Source organism: Apteryx rowi, unplaced genomic scaffold, assembly GCF_003343035.1.
Source record: "Apteryx rowi isolate R43461 unplaced genomic scaffold, aptRow1 scaffold_556, whole genome shotgun sequence".
In the NCBI taxonomy this organism is placed as follows: Eukaryota; Metazoa; Chordata; class Aves; order Apterygiformes; family Apterygidae; genus Apteryx; species Apteryx rowi.
In genome coordinates this window covers 260,796-280,259 of record NW_020450823.1, presented here as the reverse complement: position 1 = coordinate 280,259, position 19,464 = coordinate 260,796, and the positions used below count along the sequence as shown (strand labels likewise).

At 37.8% G+C, this 19,464-nt stretch overlaps 1 protein-coding gene across 1 annotated transcript in view; it reads right to left on the bottom strand.

Annotated features, from left to right (window-relative positions):
- Window positions 1-19,464, bottom strand: part of VWF (von Willebrand factor) — a 148,634-nt gene that overhangs the window by 51,534 nt on the left and 77,636 nt on the right. Inside the window, exons 29-33 of the mRNA XM_026081615.1 lie at window positions 19,042-19,161; window positions 16,676-16,819; window positions 7,285-7,428; window positions 6,077-6,241; window positions 3,624-3,667 (exon numbers count right to left, since the gene is read on the bottom strand). Of these exons, the coding sequence (XP_025937400.1) occupies window positions 3,624-3,667; window positions 6,077-6,241; window positions 7,285-7,428; window positions 16,676-16,819; window positions 19,042-19,161 (617 nt within the window). The remainder of the gene's footprint in view (window positions 1-3,623; window positions 3,668-6,076; window positions 6,242-7,284; window positions 7,429-16,675; window positions 16,820-19,041; window positions 19,162-19,464) is intronic.

The window sequence follows — 19,464 nt, the reverse complement described above, 5'->3', positions numbered from 1 at the left end:
TTTTATCTGCACTCCAAAACTTTTAAAAGATTTCTCCCTTTTTGAATGGAAATTGCTCCTTTACTGTATTAAAGTCATTAGATAAACCCAATGTTCTTATAAAATTAAAAATAAAAAGTAAAATACATTCTCATCTTCTAAAGGACAGTCAGTCTAAGTCTTAAAGCTCCAGGATTACATACTACATATCACAGAGAAATAGATGTGGTCACAGTCTGGAATTTCTCAGTATTCATATCTGAAAAAAGTAGAGCTCTCTGGCCCCAATCCCACAGATCTGTAATGCCCATAAATAGGCTCAGTAAATTTCAAATAGTGTGTTCATCGCTGAGGTCTATATTGCCAAGAATATCAACCCCAAAAAGCAGAAAATTGCCCTTTCCGGATCCACAGCTAGAGGTGAGGCCAGAAACACTATTTAATAATGAAGACAATGGTTCTATGCATTGGGTAACAGTTTTTGATATTCACAGGCAGAAGTGTGTGGGGAGGAAAGGACGTTTCCTACTGAGAGAGGTTATTTACCAACCTCTCCCTTTCAGCTCTTCTGTAGCTCCCACGAAAGAGACAAGCAAAGTGGCAAAATACGTAGGTAGACACGGCATAATTCATGGTCTATTCTTGGCACTAGTGTGCAAACCTAGAATAATGATGTAAAAGTATGGTTCTGCAGCTCTGAACTATAAGAAACCATTAGTTCTAGAAGAGAACTGCTAAATTTGCAACCATATATTAAATATGAGCAAATTTCTTGGGCATTCTTTGTACGCTTTGGGACTTTTAGAGGGAACTTGCCTTGAAAGCGGCCTAATATTTTTCAGGCTTGTGAACCTAGAGGAAGTGGTGAAGAAGTCATGTGAGAAGCTTCAAGCATGGAAAAAATATTTAGATAGTAAGAAATGGAAATTTTTTTTAATTATATTATTCTCGCCTACAACACACTGAAAGTGGAGCACTTGGAAGGGTACATATACAGCTGTGCAAATCTGGCCAAGGACACTTTGATTTCCACACATATTTAATTATTTTTATTTCACTCCTTTATAGGAAATTCATTGGAAAATATCTAAGAGCTGGACAAGAAAAGCAAAGCACAACACATTAAAACAAAAATGTCAATTGAAATATCCAAACAAAGCCAAGAATTCTGGTGAGGAGGAAAACACAGGGACTCTGAAGACAAAGACAGCCTAAATCCCAATTGATATGAAATCAGAGGAGTGAAAACAGGACAGAAAGGAAAGAAAAAGCAGAGGTTTCTAAACAGCAAAGGATAAGTCAGCTGAAACAGATGAGCCTGCCGGCACACCAGAGGAAGACTCAGACTTCCTCTCTGAGGGAGTGCTGCATCTACTGACCTAGACTTATACACTCTTTCTGTTACCACAAATCACAGCAAAGAAAGTCTTGTATCTTGACTGAATTCATCAACTGGCAGCTTTGAACTTAGTCATGGTTTTGTTTGATTGTTTGTTCTCTTTACACCAGGTGCTGAACAACACTAGAAAAGTTGTTACTGTAACTGCTAGTTTAGGAACATGATTTTTCCTCCATACAAAGACCAGAAATGCATAAAACAGATAAAAGTATACAAACTCAGTGATGTCTTACAATGGTAGCACTTCATAATGAAGTGATCTGTACAGCTATGATTGCCTTTATGCCTGGTGAAAAGCATGGAAACAAGACTACTGGTAAGAATTAACTATGTTAAAAAAATCTTCACCAACCATACTCATTCACATATTCTAGCAAGTGGCAAATTCAAATCACATTAAAACACACCCTTTTACACAACCTGTATTTAGAGCTAAGGAACTCCTTGCCACAGGACATCATTAGAACTAAAAACTTGAACGGATTCAAGGGATGACTGCACAAATTCATGGAAGAGAAAATTCTCCAGAACTGTTAAACACAAGAAGACACCATCTGTGGCTCAGGGAGTCCCAAAGCCACAAATTGTTCAAGGCTAGAAAAGTTCTGGAGTTCTTACTTATATTCTTCTGTGACTCCTATTTTTGGCCACCTCATACAGTGGGTTGGATGGATGTTTTGGTCTGACCTAGCATACTTGATCTTCCATCCCTATACTACTAATGGTGACCTTAACCACAAGTTTTCCTTCAACAATCATTTCCAGAGTGTAGATAATAACAAAAACATGTAATGAATCCTACCACTTCTGATATTAGATCATATTTAGGCTGATTTTTGATTCTGAGAACTTTGACTTCCTTGAAAACTGCAAGAGATCAGCAGCTTTAGATATCACTTCCCACAGTTTGCAGGTGCATGACAGAAGGCCCACTGGGAGAACTGTCTCACCTGCACTAACTCTGAATAATGCCTGAAAATATTATAGACTCAGTGTAACAGCCCATGTTTCCTGAATTAGGAAATGACCTTGATTCTTCACTGCTATGGATTTGTAGACTACGTTGGAAGAGGGCAACAAGTTAACAATGACACGGTATTACCCCAGAGGCAGCACAGAAATTAAAGGTGCAGGTACTGAGCACTAGAGGCAGAACAGTTTCACTTTGTATGGTAGGCATTAAAAGACGCTGAACAGTCTGCTCCAAAAGGCGTAAGTTACCATTTTTGCAGTGTCTTCTAACTCCATTTTTTCTGGCTGACAGAAGAAGTAACAAAAGAATCCCCAAATAGGCCACCAACCATTTTAAAGTATGGTTCATTTTCATAAGGATTGGGACCTGGCCTCTTTTCTTCCAAAAGCATTTGAACCAGTACAGAAATTGTGCTCAAATTGGTCACCAGAAAAGAGAAACCTGACTCGTGTTTGAAGTTCAAATTTAGGCTTCCCAGCACTTACCTACAGGTACCTGTGTCTGTTCCTAGGAACCCGGAGGCATGGACACATGCAATTCAAATGAATGACATGAATTTGGAACTTCATTTGTATTAGCAGATTTTTTTTTTTTTATTAAGAACAGAAGTGTTGAATTTTTTCAGGTTGATTTTTGTTTTTGTTTTTTCTTAATTAGGTTGGCAACCTCAAAGCCACAAGGTTATACTTCGTGTCTGGTCTAGATGAAGTTTAACTCTTATGTCATCCAGCTGGTCAGCCAAGGTCAACCTTATAAGGCAACTTTGGTATAAATATATACATTTTCCTGTGTCTAGACAATTCATCAGTATTTTCTTGTTAGCCGCATCCTTCCTTACAGTCATGTTTTCTCAAGGGAAAAATGAAAGTAATATTTTTAACATACTGAAAATTCAAGATAAATCCTATGACTTGACCCCTACTGGAAAATGTGTAAAAAGTCAAAAACTGTGGCATTTCACCTGGTATTGATGGACCCGAACCATTTATAACATCTGTATCATTCCTTTCTCAGAGTGAATTACTTCTGAGAAATCAGACAAGCTTACTAACATTTCTGAGCATTTTCTCAGTATTAAAGAAGCTTTTCTGCAAACACACACTAAGAGCTTTGATTTAAAAAAAAAAAAAAAGCATTTCATATTGCCCAACACTTTTTTTTTCAGGGCACCTATGTAGATGTTCATGGTCCTGGGCAACACACTATGCTTTTTTTTTATTATTATTATTATTTTTTTGAAAGCCAGATGGAGGACACAGGAAATACACTTACTTTCTTTATGTTCCCATCCTCGTCTATACATTCTCTGACAGGGTCTGAAAGAGAAAGACATCTTTTGGCTATCCCACTCCATTATCCAGGCTTTTAAGTGATAGTCACTAAAATACGGGTATTTTATTTAAAAACATGGCTTAAATGATAAGAAGCATTCTTGTGTTAGACCATGAGAATTCCTACTTGAAGACCACTGGCATTTGTCCAAAGTGTACAAGAGTAAGCCAAAGAGCACATAAACTTTGTTACTGCTAGAGTTACCTGACTTCCACAACAGTGTTGGTCCCAAAATACCCTATGAACAACAGCTATTGTACCAGCTAGGCTGTGAGCCTACAGCAATCTTTGTATTGACATACAGCTCTGCCCAGATGCTACTTAAGAGAAGACCATGGCCTTAGCATGTTTGTTCTCTGAGGCAGGGTCTGCTCTACTTCTGGATCTTGTTCTAAATCAAGAATATTTTTGGTAATTAACAGGTGATAAGAATTTACACACACATAAACTTTTGGTATACATAGAAAGATAGTTACAGACAGTGACCCCAAGATACTTAAGTTTCTGACAAATCTTAAAGATGTCAATAGCTGCAACAAGAATACTCATGTTTAAATTCAGGTACATTATATTTGGACATTACTATGATGGCCAGTTGTTGATATAACCACTTAGATATTCATAGGATACCAGCTTCTATGCCTACATGCTCTCATAACACACTAAAGATATAAGAAAAGTCATTTCATATAAGTGGTATGGTATGACAATTTGATTAGCACGTGTCTAGGAAATTGGAACACTGAGTAGCAAACTCTTTACCCAATAGTAAACTATGCTAGCATATACTCCCTGTATGCTCAACTTTTTCCAGGACAAGTAATGTCTTTTGAAAGCATTTAGGAAATCTTTTAAACATTTTTAATAGTATTATTTTTGGTACATTTCCATCTATAAAGTTAGACTCCCTTCGTACAACAAATCCAACTATATGAGTCTAGAGGGGAAAATTATACTTTACAGATTGCAAGAAACTTTTATATATATATATATATAAAAGATAGTTTCCCAGTCCATAGCAGAGGCATGGTTTTACAATCTAATATATCAGGATTTATCATTAGCAAATGGGAGAGACAAATTTTTCAGGTTTAGGTGTCTAATATAAGACACTTATCATTCATCTTTTTGAGCATACATTTTGTCCTGTTGGAAAAGCTGGATATGGGCTTTATAACAATATAGAGCTTCCACCTCTAGTAGCAATGGATTATAGCACAGATTGCAATAAGAAACTAGTCACTGGTTTCAAATTCCTGCTCCCCATCCTATATCTGGGATCAATGTAATTTAGGGCAAGAGAATCAAATATTTTACAGTGTGAGGAGAGGAAATGCATCTTTAAAAGCTTATTTTTAAGAAAGAAAATGGCAGCTGTTTAATTCTAGAAAATGGCAGCTGTTTGAAGCTCTGAAGAGATTTTCAAATGCCAGAAGTGATCCCAGTGGAGACTGATCAGATATCTCTAAGCTGGACTGTGCGCACTCTGTAACTTCCTCACTCTTAGTCATACTTTGCTCTGCAAAAAAGGATACTTACTTTAACAGAGATGTAACCAAGCCCTAGCAAACTGGTAAAAATCTGTGCAATGACTAACACAATGAGACAGTGGTTTGCAGAGAGGACATATAGATGCTCTTGTAATAGAAATAACAACAACATCAGTAATAAACACTTATAAACACACAGACCAAGGAGGCAACAGAAGTAAAATACTGGCCAGAGTTGAAGCGAGTTTCCTTAGATGGTAGGCAGTGTTACATACAAGTGACTTAACATTTAAAATATTTTACACAGACTTTTTCACCCTATGGTATTCATTTCCTGGAAACAGTTAATTCTTTGTTATTCTTTGTTTCCTTACCACTTGGCTGAATCCTTTATAGACATACACATAACAATTCATAGATCTGCGCAGAAAAATATGTAATTTGAAATATTTACTCACAAATAACTTTTAACATTTTATAGCATGCCCCTATTCGTTCATGACAGTTTGAGCTTTCCTGGTGTCCTTCGGCTACTGATTAGCCCTGATTATTAATTAGATGATATCTCTTGAAATTGCAGTTCTAAGCATTTTTTAAAATCCTGCTGAAAGTTGGTGTTTTAGAATAGCTGTTAGCTACATGCTGAAAAGGCTCAAGTTCAGTTTTACACCTAAGTGCTGGCAGTGGTCTGGATTAGCATTCATGACAAATGTTAGTGAAACACTGTCTCACAAACTGGGCTGACTTCTCAACATAAGCAAAATCATTGGACTGTTGTCTGAAATTAAGTAAGGTTAATCAACAGGGAAATAAACATTCCAGTGTATTGCCCTCTATAATTGGTTTTGCATTTTGATTTTTGTTTTGGCTCAAGTTATGAAGCTACAACTACACTGGACTTACCCATGCACAGTTTATTGATAAATTCACCATTCAGTGTGACCATATTGGTTAAGTCTTCAAAATTTTGAAGCTTCATGATTCTGTTAGCAGCAGATGGCCCAGTCAAAGTCCTGAGTTGTTCTTCATCATATCTGTTCCCAACTCCAATAGGAAACAAGGACACCCCTAGAAAAAGAGAAAAAAAGACTTTAAATTGGTAATGGACAGGAAGAGGAGAGCCTTTCTGGGTTTTTTTTGTTTGCTTGATTGTTTTTTTCAGCTTAAAACAGAACTGGGAGAAGTTTCTTTCCAAAGTCAATTTTCATGTATTATTTGCTTCACTCCCTCCCCATAGGCAACTCAGGGCAGAAATGACTATGTTCTAATCACAGTGTTAATTAAGATGAGCTCTATCAGTCCCAAGCACAATAAGATCATTCAAGGTCCACAAATAGCATCAGGATGCTTAATGACAAAAGTGTCACTTTTTTTTTTTAAACGTAATGAAAAATCTCAACGTCTTGTTTTCTCTCTTCACGTATATGGTAACTGGATTATTTTCAGGCTATTTCATTTAAAAATATTGCTTACTATTTAGGCCATGCTTTATTCAATAGCTCCCAAAGCAATCTACAAAGGAAGCCTCTGTTCCTCAGTTGAACACTGAAGTTTTCTCCTCAGGAACTAGGAATGTGAAAAACTAAGAGGTAAGGAGGCTACAGCCGGAAAACTTAAAAAAACATCATGCAGTACACATTGATACCAAAAGTATATTCCTGAATATGTCAGTGCTGAATCAGACCAACACCTTCTCGCTGTACTTATTAACCTTTTAAGATTTACCATACTGCAATAGTGTTAAATTTATAACATTAAATCATTAAATCATTATAACATTAAAGCACATTTTTGTCATCCTTGTCTATCCACTGGGACTGGAAAAATGAGATGCTACAAATTTGTGAATCCTATGGAAGCTGTTCAACTAAAACTACATGTTGGTCCTGAAATTACCTATAATTCAGAGGCATCCTCACCAGGCAGGTTTTGTTCAGGCCTATTCCTTACCATCACCATTCCTTCCCATTCCCATTCCCATTACACACTCAGGCTATAGCAGTGAACTCATCTGAACATATTAATGTCTTAATTTTGCATCCTCTATCCTAATGCACTATTTTAAAAACAGCAACTCTGAGTAAAAATAGTAACAGTGAAATGAGATTTACTGTTCATTCTTGCAGAAAGTGCTGCAGTCTCCACAGTGTCTTCTGATTTCTCTGATATGATGATTATTGCTACCTTCGATGCATTGGGTCGCCCTCCATGGGATTCCAACACAGCATTCTGAACTACAAAATCAATGGCTTTTCCTGAGAAGAAATGAAAAGAGAAATGAGAGACATGATAGAAAATACATAAAAGGCTGTAAAACTAAAGTTTATTTAATGTTGTATTGGTAGCTTATACTGTATGGGAAAACACTTCTTTTCAAAGCACTTCTAATGTCTGGTTTATTGCTATCACATAAGGGATCTCAGCTATTAAGGACCTACTGGTACTATTAATACCTCCCAACCCAGGAAGGCATTCCTCTGAAATAATGGAAATTTTACTACCTTTTTTTAATGATACGCATAACTTCATAATTCTTGTTTTAGAGATTACTTTGTTCAGGAGTATTACCACTGCATTATGCAAAAGGAAAGAAGGTACCAAGTCTCAACAATATACTATTTCTCACTTGCGGAACAACAGTGACATCCAGTGGCTAGCTCTAGTTACCAAATGCTCTGCCACTTAAAACACACTCAACAGTACATGTAAATTGTTCAAATCCCAGAGATCTAGTCCTTCCCTAATTTGGTAAACTTCTGCTATGCATGCCTACTGCCAGCAACCCCTCTGAAATCTAGGTATGTCAGACTAACACATATTATAACTGGGTAATCCATATTAAAAAAAAAACCAACAACCTACCTTAACTCAAATCACAAACTGGTTTAAATGGGTAGCTGTTGCCCTTTTATTTTACATCTGTGAACGCTCAGGCAAATTTTTGTTCAAAATAATGACCTCAGCAAGAGAGCACGTTGTAAGTACTTGTGCTTAGATATGGTTTTGCACAAATATTTATACAGGGAATGATCACACGCAGCTTTCTTAAAAGCTCCTTTGGGCTTGGAAGTTATCAGCTCAGGAAGTAGAAATGATACTGTGTGACTAATGTGATTTTTAGGGCAAACAGTGGACTGTGAATAATAAATATCTGAAATAACAGTTCCTCGGAGTAATCTGCAAGAACTTCTCGGCAGAAATGTGTTTGCCTAAGGAATTCACTGAATAATTTTGAATAACAAACACATTTGTAAAATAGTGGAAGTCACATTGTAGATAATTCACCAGCAAACCACCAGAACAGCTTGCACACGTAAACACTTCACACTTCATGTCCTCTTTCATCTTGCCACCCACTGGCATTAGCAGAAGCAAAGCTCCTTTTCCCAAGCTACTTCAAGCAAGGGCCACCTCTAGAAAGCTCACTCAGCATATTGATTATTGACAGCCTAGCAGCAGCAGCTGAATATTCTGCAAGGATTTAGCCGAAGAAATTAGACCTTCAGGAAGAATTTACCGCTTGGAAGAAGATAGCCTAGAATATGATTTCTACTAGCTTCCCCTCCTATCAGCCTCCATCTGTCTAGTGCAGCTACCTCCACTAGAAATCTCCTGTCTATGGATGGTCATATAATTTTCCAAATAATAGTTTTTAAATAGAAAGATGCACTTTTGTTGAAAGCAAAAGGCTTTTTGGAAACACGTCAGTTTGGACCAAAAAAAAAAAAAAACCACAGAAAACTTTCAGCAGTATTTAAAATCAAAATGGAATGGTTCTCTTCTTTCTTGCCAGATTACGATTATCTTATTTAGTGCTATTTCAATGAAAATGTTTCAGAATTTCTGTACACCGAAAAACTCGAAATTCTGAATGTTTTTCTACTTGCAAAAAACATAACCTAAAATGTCATAATTGGTTGAATGATGGTGATTCCATTTCACAAATTACTACTCCTGACTAGAAAAATTAATTAATTCCAAATATTAATTCATCTCCTATTAAAGCTGTCTCATAATCACTACTAAAAATGCTTTTGCTTTCCAGCAGTTATTCTATATGTCTGTACATGTAGATGTTAGATGTGGAATTATGATGTATCTAATATATAACTAAGGGATACAACAAAACACAAAATTAATAGGACTATTCCACTCCCTGAGATTCCTCCAAAATGGTCACTGTGCCAGAGGACTGACTCATTTCCCTTTTGTCCGATAAATAATTGCTAAGGAAGTATTTTAGGTTTTTATTTTGAAATATTTTAGGTTAAACCTTCACACAGTAAGAATCTCAAATCATTTTTCATTCATTTATGAAAAGTGTTGGGAATTTCGGTTCTTGTCTTTTTTTAATGACACTATGATTTTTGTGTGGCTGGTGTGGTCACCAACCACACAAGCTCCATTGTTCTTTCTTCCACTAAATCTGCAAATTTACAGAAACATCTTTACCTATCTGTAAACTGATTAATGGTAAATCCATTATTTTTATAATTGCTAATAAAGAATCAAATTCCATTTTAATAGAACTGGGGACTTTGAAATAGAATTTTGGGGACTTTGAAATAATCCCCCCAAAATAGTTACTCAGTTTAATCCATGGAAAATTTGTTTCAGTATGCTAAAAACTCTTTGGGTTTCTCCCCTTAATTTGGAGTCAGCTCTAAGAAAACAGCCAAGTGTCTGAAGACATGATCAAATGAACATTTGTGGCCCTGTTAGAGAAATTCAGAAAGTTACCATCTCGAGTTGGAAGCTGTCACTTCCCAACTGTTTGTTTCTGCATCTCAGCAGGGAGGGTGATAAACCACTCAGAGGCCATAACAAAGAATATTCACTATGAATAAACCAACCTGGTCCACTGACAGCATTTGAATAGTCTCTTGATAGTAGATTGTAACATAGCAGTAAGCCACCATTCTCATGCCAAGAAAGGACATTTTAAAAGTTTGCACTCAAATAACTGTCACAAAGCACAAGGCTCAAGTCAAGGCTATATTAAGATCGGCAGGAGAGCGTGTAGCAGCCTCTTGGACTTAATTAAACTAGCTTTAAATGATCAAGTCTAAGCCACACAGGCTTCAAGGCAGCCTTTATAAGTCCATATTGAGTCTCATGCATCCCTTCAGTGGAAAACACCTGGGCCACTGCTGCTGCTGGCACAACTAGAGCTTGCTCAGGCATGTCTATGCACATTGCAAATGTGTTTGTGTTAATGCAAGTAGGGCCACAGTAAGTGTCTGCCAAAGGAACAGGGCACATCGGCCTGGCGTGCCCTCTCGTTGCCTTCAGTCGACTCTGTTGCCCACCTGACCAAGTGGCTAGCTGCTCAGGGAACACACCATGTCTGACTGAATAGTTTTCAGCCATTTTGGCCCTTATATCAGCTCACTGAAGGGGCAGTGTGTGCCACATCCAGCAGAAGGATGGAAGTGGACATATGCAGCCGTTAGGTGAAGGGGGAAGGGATCAACCCCTTCTGCAACATCGGTTTGGCCATATGGGACCAATAGAAAATAATAGAAAATATCCTTATAGAAATAATAATAGAAAATATCCTTACTCCTGCTCCATAAAGAGACAAAACAAAACACATTTTCCTTTAGAGAAATCTGACAGTAGTCAAAACATTATTTTTTAGCATTGACAAGGGGTATCATCTAAGCCCCAGTGAAGTGAATGGGAGGTTTGATATGGACTTTAAGGATTACACATTTTGAAGGGCCTTCTGTGAGTGTGCATGTGACCCTAAGCCCGGACTAACAGCCAGCATGTTCCCACATATTGAACATAGGAGTAAATGATGTTAATCCAATGCTTTACTGTTACAAATGGTTTCTGTTTCTTAAATATACAAATCCTACCAAAAAAAAAATAAAAATAAACAAGTGGTCTTTGAAAGCAGAATGATTTCCATATTCTCATGTATTTTAGACATTAGACATACAACCCATAAGAAATTAAGATAGATGTCTCAAAGCCAAAATCCTTCATCACCTGTGGGAGAATAATAAAGTTAAGAACAGTGTGACACATAATAGAAACTCTGTGCCCAAAGGCAGTGGACATGATGGGAATTCAACACCCACTAGTCCTGGCAGATACCAGCAGAATGCATGTCCTGTTGTCTGTCCCTGACCGCCTGCCCTCATCTTCTCTTACTGTCTCCTAACACATTGCTCCTACTCTGGTTCTGACAAGCATTATGGACAAGATTAATTTCTCTCTCTCTCTCTCACTCACACACACGCACACACACACACTAAATTTGACCCTCTAAACATTTAGTTAGGTAAATGAACGAAAAGTCTGGCTTGCACCAAGTTCCCAGCAGTCTTTCAGCTAAGTCTGTAGGACCTGTTAGTCATTTGGCACATCTGAGGAAAAATGAAAAAAAAAAAAAAAAAAAAAAAAACCTATGTGAACCTATGTGGGTCACTTTGCAAAAAGCATGTTGGTCATTCCAAGGGCTATGACCACGGCAGAGCACCTTCTCCCCATCTTTCGGTACTGATAATTGACACACTCCTGAATACATCAAAGAGTACAAAACAAAAGTCATGTAAGGAATAATCATTAAAGGAAAAGCAACAGAAGATATCCTACAAAGAAAGAGGTAATTAGTCAATGCAGAAGTGATGGCATCACTGCATAGTCTTCTCCTCTCATCTAAGATTATGAACAAGTGGTGGCTAACTTCTGACACTCATAAAAGGCTTTTAAAGAATATTTTTCCGGTTGCCTTGAACAAGATGATTCAATAAAGGCTAAATGGTTGGATTTTTTGGCAGGGAGGATGACAACATTTGATACATATTCAAGCCAGACTCAAATTCTGAAGTAGTAGTTCAGAACTTCTTACATAGAAGTTCCTGAATGAACTGAAAGCTGATTAAATGGACATAAAAAACCTTTAAAGCTAAAAGACAATAAGTTGAGTAGGGCTGAGGTTTAATGGGAATCTACAGGGAAGTCCTCTAGAGTCTGTCTTATTGAATAATTTCATTAATGACTGGATAAAGGAAGAAAAGTATGTAAAAAAGCATGCCAATCTGAATCACAGATATTAGATTGGGAGCAATTGTGAACATCATGGAATGAACTGAAAGAGCACAAAGTGCCCTAGAAATTTTGAAAATACATCCAAGAAATAAAAAAATGAGATTCATCTTAAAAAGCCAATCTGGGTAGAAATAAGCCAACAGATAGACATTTAATAGTTTAGCAGGTGCCTCAGGAAAAGCAGAAATTGCTTAAAGCAACTTTGTAACAATACAAGACCGTTTTTGCAATTATTTTCTTTAATTTTGTCTGAAATGAGGAATAAGATGTAAAATCCATGTGAAGTTCTGTGGAGTTGTGAGACACAGGGGAGTCAAGCTAGGCGAAGGTTCCTGCAAAGATCTTATGCATCATTGTCTTAAATGGCCTCAATGGTTTCGCTAATACTTTTGCAACAACTCAACCCAAAAGGCAAAGTACTGCAGGGGTCTTAATCACCCACATCTATTGAAAGCTGCCAGGGAAAGAAGCAAAAAGAATTATCTCCTCAGTACTTGAAAGGGTATAGAAAAAGCCACTGGGTAGGAAGCTTATGGACAGTCCAGATCATATGTATTCAACCAAGAACTTGTCTAATCAGGAATAACTCTGTACAAAGATAATTCTGAAATTAGTCTTTATATCTTAACTTGGGGTTTTGAATAGACGTTGAATTGTTTTTTTTTACTGAATTTAGCAGTTGATTAATTTTAAAATAAAATAGCTATTGAGGAAATATTCCAAAAATGGATGCTTTAAGCAGTTCACTCTCAGCAAATTGATATTCTCTCATTAATAGGTACCCTTTGGAAGAATGGCTGAACTTTTTATGAACATTATGGATTTATCAGTTCATCAGCTCACTAGCACTGAAGGGAGCAGACCATGAGGCCCCAAACTCTATTACCTTCCTTCTTGTCCCTGCAGATGACAAATCCTGCACTTCTCTTACCACCAAGTGGTTCTGATGCCCCCTCAGCCCCTCAGGAGCAAATTCAACTGATAAACCTTGTAAGAAAGGAACTCAGAAAAAAAAAGACCCAGAAACAAAAACCTGCCAGGACAGTGACTTAAAATAGCTCAGGGAAAAGTCTAGTAAATACTCAAAGCTAGCTCAAGAAAGGAGCTGACACCGCAAAGTCAGAAGCAGTAGTGAGGGAGCAAATGAGCGAGACCTCTGCCTTTCAGTGGATGAGAGCCATTAGATCAGGGCAGCTGCTGGTGAAACCATGGCCTTAGGCTGGTGGCCAGACTTTGAAAAGCAATTCTGTACAGACCACATCATTCAGGGCAGACATCTGAACCGCAAAAAGTTGCTACAGTGGGCTTTTACCTCCTAAATGATAAGGTGATTTTAAAAAGGAAGCATTTATAATGGCTTAATCATGACAGGCAAAGCAGGATGCTACTATTCAAATAGGTTAGCAGCTATAGAATTTTCAGCAAAAAATATTTTTAAGATTTCTTTCCTAAACACAAAGAAAAGAGCATCTTTCCCTAACTTTGCTTTTATGGCAGTTGAACCACATAGATTAAACTTCCTCCAAATTTTGAAGTAGGCATCTGGCAAGGAAAAATCAGCCCAAATGGGCTACATTTAGCAAAGATATACGCAACTGAAATCATGGTTTTATAAAGTCTAAGAGGCATTTACTGTAGGGACTGCTAATTGTGCTCCCTATGACACTCTTGAACACCAATGAATATTGAACAGAGATGTGTTTCTGTGAGTCTTCAATAGATCATTCTTTTTAGCTGAATGGTAGGTTATACAGTTAATTCTTGTCTTCAGTTTGTTTGGGGGGGGGGTCAGTTATTTCTTAGGCAAAGTTGCACAGAATTTTATTATGGCTAAATATTCCTAGAGCTTCTTTTTAATAGATTATGTTAGCCAAAATTTGCATGATATGATCTTATTGCACAAGCATAGAAAAGCTTTGTGGTATAGGCTGCTGGGTTTTGGTCTCCTATGCCCTTGAAGACTCCGCAGTTTTTCATTATTTCTTACCACTTTCTCCTGGAATTTCAGTATCTTTAAGTGAAGCCAACAGTCACATTCTAAAGATAAGTATATGTTGTGCTGCAAAGAGACCTTTCCTTTATGTAACTGCATCTGCTTTATCAGCAACTAGGATCCTTCCTGCAGCAGCTCGGCAAGTACTGTCTCACCAGCCTGTGGAATATTTCTGTTCCTGGAGCTGTGTGGCTCTAATATGTATCCACCCATCAGCTTTTGCAGCTGGAGTAACTATTACAGAGCACATAACAGGTACAGTATTGCTCATGTACTGACTCTCACTGTGCATATGAGCTCAAGCAAGCAAGCGCAGGCAAGTGCCCTAGGAAACAAGCAAACTGGAACTGCGAGTGAGCCATGATTTTTAAATAAGGTAACTCAGTCAGTCATAGGGTCCAAGTCTGCAATTGTTTTGTGCATGTGTAGCTCTGTTGACTGAAATAGGATACTTAAATCATCAAAGATTGCACAAGGGTTACACAGAATCATGTTTCTACCATAGGGAGGCCAGCACAAATGAGAAGAAATAGTGCTGGTCTGAGGGTAATGACATTTTTTGATGGGTAAACCTCTGTCATGTCCAGGATAAATTAGAAAAGAGATTTCCAAAGCTACCTCACAGAATCACAGAATGGTTGAGGTTGGAAGGGACCTCTGGAGATCATCTAGTCCAACCTCCCTGCTCAAGCAGGTCACCTAGGGCACGTTGCACAGGATCACATCCAGGCGGGTTTTGAATATCTCCAGAGAAGGAGACTCCACAACCTCTCTGGGCAACCTGTTCCAGTGCTCTGTCACCCTCACAGTGAAAAAGTTTTTCCTCATGTTCAGATGCAACTGTCTGTGTTTCAGTTTGTGCCCGTTGCCTCGCATCCTGTCGCTGGGCACCACAACAACACCTGCACCTGCAACATCTAAACTGAGCCATCTAAACTTTTTAACCAGCCTGCATGTTTCCAGAGACTTGTGCACAGATAGAGTGAAACAAATGACCATGCATTTCCCATGGACGTCGAGTTTCCTATTTAGCCAGCCTAGTTCACACATGTTACAAGCTGCAGGACAGGACCACGGTGACTTATTTTCATTACTTCATTGGGAGGAACTACTTCTGCTCTATTCCATTTTGGTCTGTTATATCACATTCCTCATTGTGGTCTCTGAGCATTTTCCAATGAGACATAAACAAATCACTAATGAGCATGTCATGTGGCTGCCTCTCCCCTTTCATTTCCCAAGGGCCATGTTTTCTCTGTTTATCCTGCAGTTCAGTGTGGCTTACTATACACATTACATAGAAGACTTCATGAAACTTATCTATTTGTATGTAACAATTTATCCCACAAAGAGCCTATAGAAGTCTCATCAGCCATCTGGTATTTTTATTTCTCCAGGCTGAGAAAGCAATCATGGCTAATCCTCCTGCGAACTATGGAAGTCAGGTTTTATTTCTCACTTCTCTGTACCAATAACTCTTTACAGTCTTAAGTAGGCCAAAGACCCTAAAAATCTGTATACTTCTCAGCTCTTATAGGACCCTAATGCTACTCTGCTGCCAGAGCAAATGTGGTTCCAGTCCAGAAGAACAAAATTCTCAGGGTATCTGGTGAAAGATCAGATATGCTATAGTAGTAGAATCACTTTTTGCTGAACCCTACAACTGATACATGTGTGTACTGAACTTCCACAAACTGACTGGGAAATCTGTGCTTTAGCACCTGAAAATTCAAGTGGACATGTTGTTAAGGATGCAGTTTTCTGGAACGGATGATGATGTTTCACAAGAAACACTTCAGCTAAGGTGCCAGCTTAGACAGTCACGCACCTCCCTGGCACCATCCCTGGCTTTGTGCCAGCTCAAGGGGTTATGGGACCAGCATGGCAATTTGGATGAGGGAACTCAATCACACAAAAAACAACTACTATTTTGCTAAGTAATTTTTCAATCACATCAGTTACCCTGGCTCAGCACAAAGGAACAAACATCTGGAGACAGCAGCTATTGAAGTCAGCATAAGCAGTTCTGCTGCTAAATGTCTAATGAACTAATTGATGCTGAAAGGTTAATGACCAAAGTCTTTACATTTTAATCATGTTTTGCTTGTCTGAAAGAGAATGAATGCAACTCCTGAGAATTACTTCAAGGCTAAAATGAAACTGGTCGTCTTCTTTCCAAAATACAGTATGGCAAACTGTGATGCGAGTAACCTACAGATACATTTTAATAAAGAAAATGGAAACTCTTTACCAATAAATAAATACACATATATTTACTGGCAAACTATACAGTAAAGACTACACAGTGAACTGAAAAGACCGACAGTCCTAGTACAGGACACCAAAACAATAGCACTAGTATAAACTGGTGGTTGGGGCCAGGCTATATTTAGTATTACTTTTTTTCCCCCTCTTGTTTAAACATCAACATCCACAAAACCACTTACCCAGTTTAGTGGGACCTTGCTCTCTTTGTTGAATTGAGTGCACCATCTCTACAAGTTTTTCAGTCTCTTGAGGTATATTCCATGAAATTTCTAGAGTATTCTCCCTGGCATACTGGAGAACTGACACATGAATTGAAGTATTGCCTGAAACAGAAAGCAGAAAACAAAAGTTTTAAGCAATGCATAAGAACGTCTTAAAATAAATCCAAAGAGCACTCTATGGTTGCATTTTACATTAAGCACAGCTAGACAGGGATTTTCCATCAGAGTGTGAAAGCTGCATTTTCAATCAGAAGATCAACACTGAAATATTCATAGGAAAAAAAAGGGGGGGGCAAGTATTGCTGAACACAGTTGCTTTTCTGTCAGGAATCAGTATGCAATATTTTACCTCAATTCAACCATAATTGGAGAATTTCACTTTACTGATTCCCAAGTGTCATTTCTGTTCCATTTTAAAATTGTCTAAATATCACTTTCTTATGTGCATATTGTTTTGCAAGAGTTGTATTTTGATCCCCCATTTGTCTGAATGGGTCAGGTTCCCCAGATGACTTTATCTCTTACAGATTTTCTTCTGTCATGCATTACTTGAGTCACATGCATCAGACTACAGCATGGGACAGTGTACCCAGAAAACATGGCCTGTAAAGAGCATGAAGAGAACCTCCAAGGTCTGCTATTCTCTGATATTCTAGTTTTGTTTAAGCATTATTTAAGAAGTATGAATGAGACTATTAACAGAGGGTTGATATAAATATTTAATAAATGTCAGCCTGGTGCAGAATTCAGCTGGGCAATACATTGTTTAGACTGATCAACTGTACCTCTCTGAATGGTCTTAGAACGACCTCTATCATATACTGAAGATATGTGTAACATGTATATAACGTATTCTTTTTTTTAATCAATGCTTTGTAAAACATTTATGAATGAAGCAAAATTAAGTGTGACTTCATACACCCAATCATAGCAGGCCTACACCAACCTATATGCATACAGTGTACCCATTACACTTTACACTTTGTTTACAGTTCTCTCAAAGACTCTAGTGAGAACTCACTTCATAGCTTCATTATTATTGTTCCGTTGTTAATGATGTAACATTTGCTATCACAGGCTTCAAAGATAAGGAAAACAGCTAGACTAAAATAAATTGTCTATTGTTTTATTGTTTGTGATTTACTTGGCTTGTTTTTTTTTTTTTTTTTTTNTGCTAATGCACAGTTCTCATGTATGGTCTCCAACCAATATAAGCTATTCTGGACATATAGAAATGCTACGTTCATCTTCCATGTGAGCTTTCTAGTTGATACAGGTGTTGGTAGCCATCTCTTTTAGAAGCACTGCTATGATACAAACACGTCAACAACCAGTGGCAAAACACCAGCAGCAACAGCCACTGCTCCATGAGAACCACAGAATGGTTTAATGCTGGACTGAAAAGGTAAAACGATTCTGATTAGAAGTCCAGGTTTCTTAAAACAAGTCCTGCTGGGCAAACAGAGGATCCTGTGCTGCCCCTGCCATGTGGCTCTACTTGGTGCAAGGGCACACAGTGTTCTAATTTACCGCATGTGCCATGTGGTCCCTCCATCTGTGTGCAGCACAGGTGGCATCCTGCAGAACTGCTGCGCTGATAATACCTCTGCTGAGCAACCAAACCAGAGGTTTGCAATCCATTAGCACATACTCAGCATGCTCAGTGGGTCTGGCACTTCCAAAAAGTGTCTCTCATCCAACATGGTCAGGCAATAAATCTTAAAAAGCTAACATGTTGCCTTCAGTTAGCCAAAAAGGGCTCATCAGAACCAGAAATTCCCATTCCAATGAGCAAAACCTTGCACTTGGATCAAACCTGAACTGAAAGCCCTTTGAACTATCAATTTTTTTGAACCAGAAGCAACCATGAACTATTATTTTAAAGTCTGTTGAACCTAACCGAGAACTGAACTAAAAACAAACTATTTTGATTTTTTGGCATAGAATAACAATTCAGCTAAAAAATTTCATCCCTTGGCAGAAACCTGTTTGGCACAGGCACTTCATGCGTCCAGCACAGTATAAAGAGAAGCTGCCAAAAGAGCTGCTGTCCTAGCTATTCCTTATCAGACAATTCACTAAACCAGGTATTAAACCTTCTTTGGCCTGAACCAGAACAGCTTTGGTTAAGGAAGAAACTAAACCAAGTCTGACTTGACTAGCTTGACTCCCCAATACAAACTTAAAAATTTTCTGTGGAGTTGGACCATAAATGGGTAATTTAAAGATAAAAATAAAAAACTGTAGTGAAATGTTGTTTTGTTTTGTATTAAAAAAAAAAATAAAAATCCTTTATGTGTTGGAGTTAAAAGACAAATACATACCGATCTCAGCACTTTCAATAAATGCCCGTACAAAGTTTTTAATTTCCTCAAACTCTGACACTCCAATACTGGAACTTCCATCCAGAAGAAACATAACATCCATTGGTTTGTTGCACAACTCTGAGGGAAAAAAAGAAAAGAAAAAAGAGAGAGAGAGAGAGAAAGCTATTTATTATTATACATGAAAACCAAAATCAGCATCTGCTAATGAACTGGCAGGAACAGAAATGACAGCAATACCTACATTTGGGGAAAGCAAAACAGGATAATGACCAGTTGAAACATAAAATAATACCCCTTTATTGAGGGCCTTGAGATTTATATTCAGTGGAATACAAGGGTATTTGAATTCCTGCTTTTTTGCTATTTTAGTCTCAGGGGAATAAAACAGTGAAACCTCCTAAGGAAGAGGAAGTTTAATTT